Source organism: Zingiber officinale, chromosome 8B (genome assembly GCF_018446385.1).
Source record: "Zingiber officinale cultivar Zhangliang chromosome 8B, Zo_v1.1, whole genome shotgun sequence".
Lineage (NCBI taxonomy): Eukaryota > Viridiplantae > Streptophyta > Magnoliopsida > Zingiberales > Zingiberaceae > Zingiber > Zingiber officinale.
In genome coordinates this window covers 19385685-19388634 of record NC_056001.1, presented here as the reverse complement: position 1 = coordinate 19388634, position 2950 = coordinate 19385685, and the positions used below count along the sequence as shown (strand labels likewise).

General features: G+C 52.0%; 1 protein-coding gene across 1 annotated transcript; it reads left to right on the top strand.

Moving 5' to 3' along the window:
* The first annotated feature begins 331 nt into the window (after nt 1–331).
* LOC122014750 (transcription factor MYC2-like) lies at nt 332–2695 on the top strand. Its single transcript, XM_042571152.1, has one exon. The coding sequence runs from the start codon at nt 419–421 to the stop codon at nt 2399–2401; it is 1983 nt and encodes a 660-aa protein (XP_042427086.1). The 5' UTR covers nt 332–418; the 3' UTR covers nt 2402–2695.
* Nucleotides 2696–2950: the final 255 nt, after the last annotated feature.

The window sequence follows — 2950 nt, the reverse complement described above, 5'->3', positions numbered from 1 at the left end:
GACGACGACAGATTCGACATTATAAAAAATTTTCATTAATACGCAGGATAATATCAACTAGGATGATTTTTTTTTTGTTTGTAATATAAGTATGCGTCTCTTATCAATGGTCTTTTTCCTCTGTATTTAAGTTGAATCAGGTTCGGCGAAAGAGGAGGAGCGAGCAGGTTGAATTTATGATGCCTAAAATTGGCTGACTAAAGGGGAAATTATCAATATTAGGAGAGGTAAAGTGAAAAATTGGATTAAATTCCCTTTCATATTTTAGGTAATTTAATTATTAGGACAGAAATAGTAATAAAAAAAAAGAAAAAGAAAAAGCTGAATCGCGAGAGCTTCCGTGAAGGTGAGGCGGAGGCGGAGACCTCCCTTTGCGTCTTTTGCTTTCCATCTTAAGGACTTCAACTCAGACGACATCATGAACTTGTGGACAGACGACAGCGCCTCCGCCATGGACGGCTTCATGAATTCCGCCGACCTCCAGGGCTTCCCCTGGCTCCTTCCCTCCACTCCCCCGCCGCCCTCCACCCAGGACTCCCTCCAGCACCGCCTGCAGGCTCTTATCGACGGGGCGCGCGAGCCCTGGACCTACGTCATCTACTGGCAGTCCTCTGTCGACGACGCCTCCGGCGCCTCCTTGCTTGGCTGGGGCGACGGTTACTACAAGGGTTGCGAGGAGCACAAGCGGAAGCAACGATCTGGGACCGCGTCCTCCTCCGCCGAGCAGGATTACAGGAAGCGCGTCCTGCGCGAGCTCAACTCGCTCATTTCCGGCGGCGGCGGGCCCTCCGGGACTGATGAGGCCGTCGATGAGGAAGTCACCGACACGGAGTGGTTCTTCCTTGTGTCCATGACTCAATCCTTCGTTAACGGCAGCGGGATCCCTGGACAGGTCTTCTATGCCGGTAACCCTTCCTGGATTGCTGGCGCCGGCCGCCTTGCCGCGGCGACCTGCGAGCGAGCACGCCAGGCGCAGGCCTTGGGCCTCCAGACTATGGTCTGTGTCCCTGTTGGCTCCGGCGTGCTTGAGCTCGGTTCCGCCGATATCATCGCCCACAACACCGAGATCATGGGCCAGATCCGCACCCACTTCAACTTCAACTCTCCCGACGCCCCATCCGTTTCTGCAGCAGGCGGCGCTTCGTCATCCTGGTTGACACCACAATCTGCAGCAGCTACCCCAGCCCCTGAACTGGGGGAGACCGATCCGTCCGTGCTTTGGCTCACAGATCCTGCAGCAATCGAAATGAAGGACTCCGTCTTTGCCACTGCCAACATATCAGTCACAAAAGCCCCAATTCAATTCGAAAACAACCCTAGCTCCAGCATGCTCACCCAGAACCCTAGCTCTTCGGTCCAGATCCAGAAACATCACCAACAGTTGCAGCACCAGAATAATCCGCAGAACCATTCTTCTTTCTTCTCCAAAGACTTCAATTTTTCAGAGTTAAACTCGAATCCGTCCATAGCTCCTCAGTCGTTCAAGCCGGATTCCAGGGAAATCCTCAATTTTTCTGGTAGCAAGAACAGTTCGTCGCTCGCCCCAGTTGCAGTTGCAGGGGGCTTCTTGTCCCATCCCCAAGCAGCTGCCGTCCCCGCTGCCGCGGTGGACAACAAGAAGAACAAGAAATCAACCGGGGCGGTATCCAGTGTTACCAACGACGAAGCCATGCTTTCCTTCTCTTCGGCTCCAACTAGACCGCCCTCCAACGGCCAACTGTTGTCTTCCGGCTGTGGCGCGATTCCGGACGGCCCGGATTCCGATCAGTCCGACCTCGACGCCTCGATGCGGGAGGTGGAGAGCAGCCGAGTGGTGGAACCAGAGAAGCGACCAAAGAAGCGCGGGAGGAAGCCTGCCAACGGCCGTGAGGAACCTCTAAATCACGTAGAAGCCGAACGGCAGCGCCGCGAGAAGCTCAACCAGAGATTCTACGCTCTCCGCGCCGTAGTCCCCAACGTGTCCAAGATGGACAAAGCCTCCCTCCTCGGCGACGCCGTCTCATACATCGAAGAACTCCGGTCAAAGATCCAAGCTTTGGACCTCGAGAAGGAGGAGCTACAAGCACAATCGGACGCCCTCAAGCAACAGCACGCATCCGCCCCTGCTCGGCCAACTGGGTACAACCACAAGGCCATGAATGGCGCAAGTCGATGCTTTGGGGTGGAGCTGGAAGTGAAGATACTGGGATTAGAGGCCATGATAAGAGTACAGTGCCAAAGAAGGAATCACCCGGCCGCGACGCTGATGGCTGCGCTGCAAGAGCTGAATCTAGAAGTACACTACGCCAGTGTGTCCGTGGTGAAGGACCTCGTCATCCAGCAGGCTACAGTCAAGATGTCGAGCCAAGTGTACACACAGGAGCAGCTTAATACTGCCCTCTACTCTCGATTGACCTCATAGTAACGGGGAAAATTGCTAGATTGCTTGATTAGTTCGCCTTCTTGGTGGCAGGAAGAGTTTGTAGATCAGGTAACAATCAATGTGGCTCATTATTTCTGCCGCGGTTCGTCCATGAACTTGTGAATACTCTTCACAAGAGGTGAAGCTGCTTTTGTAGAGATTGTGTTGTATGCGTACGGTTAGAAATGTGAATGGAAAATGAGAGGTGGAAGAATCAGAGGGGGAAGAAGTAGATTTCATTGTAAATGGATTTTAATACCACAATGAAAGTTTCATGGCCTTAGTGTTGATTTACATTGCTGCATATCCAGGTTTGATGTGAACAAATAAATGGGAAGAGACTCTTTCTTATGTTTGAGTGCACAAGGGATGTAAATTTAAGATTCGAATTGTATTGAACCATGTTAACTTATGTGCGAACATGACTTGTGAGATTGGTCTTGAGCTGTCGCTGACCTCTTTTTATAGGTATTTTCGGACGTCCAGAACACCCTTAGAGCTTGGACTAAGGTTTATCCGATCCTGTTTCAACCCTCTGGGCGCCTAGAC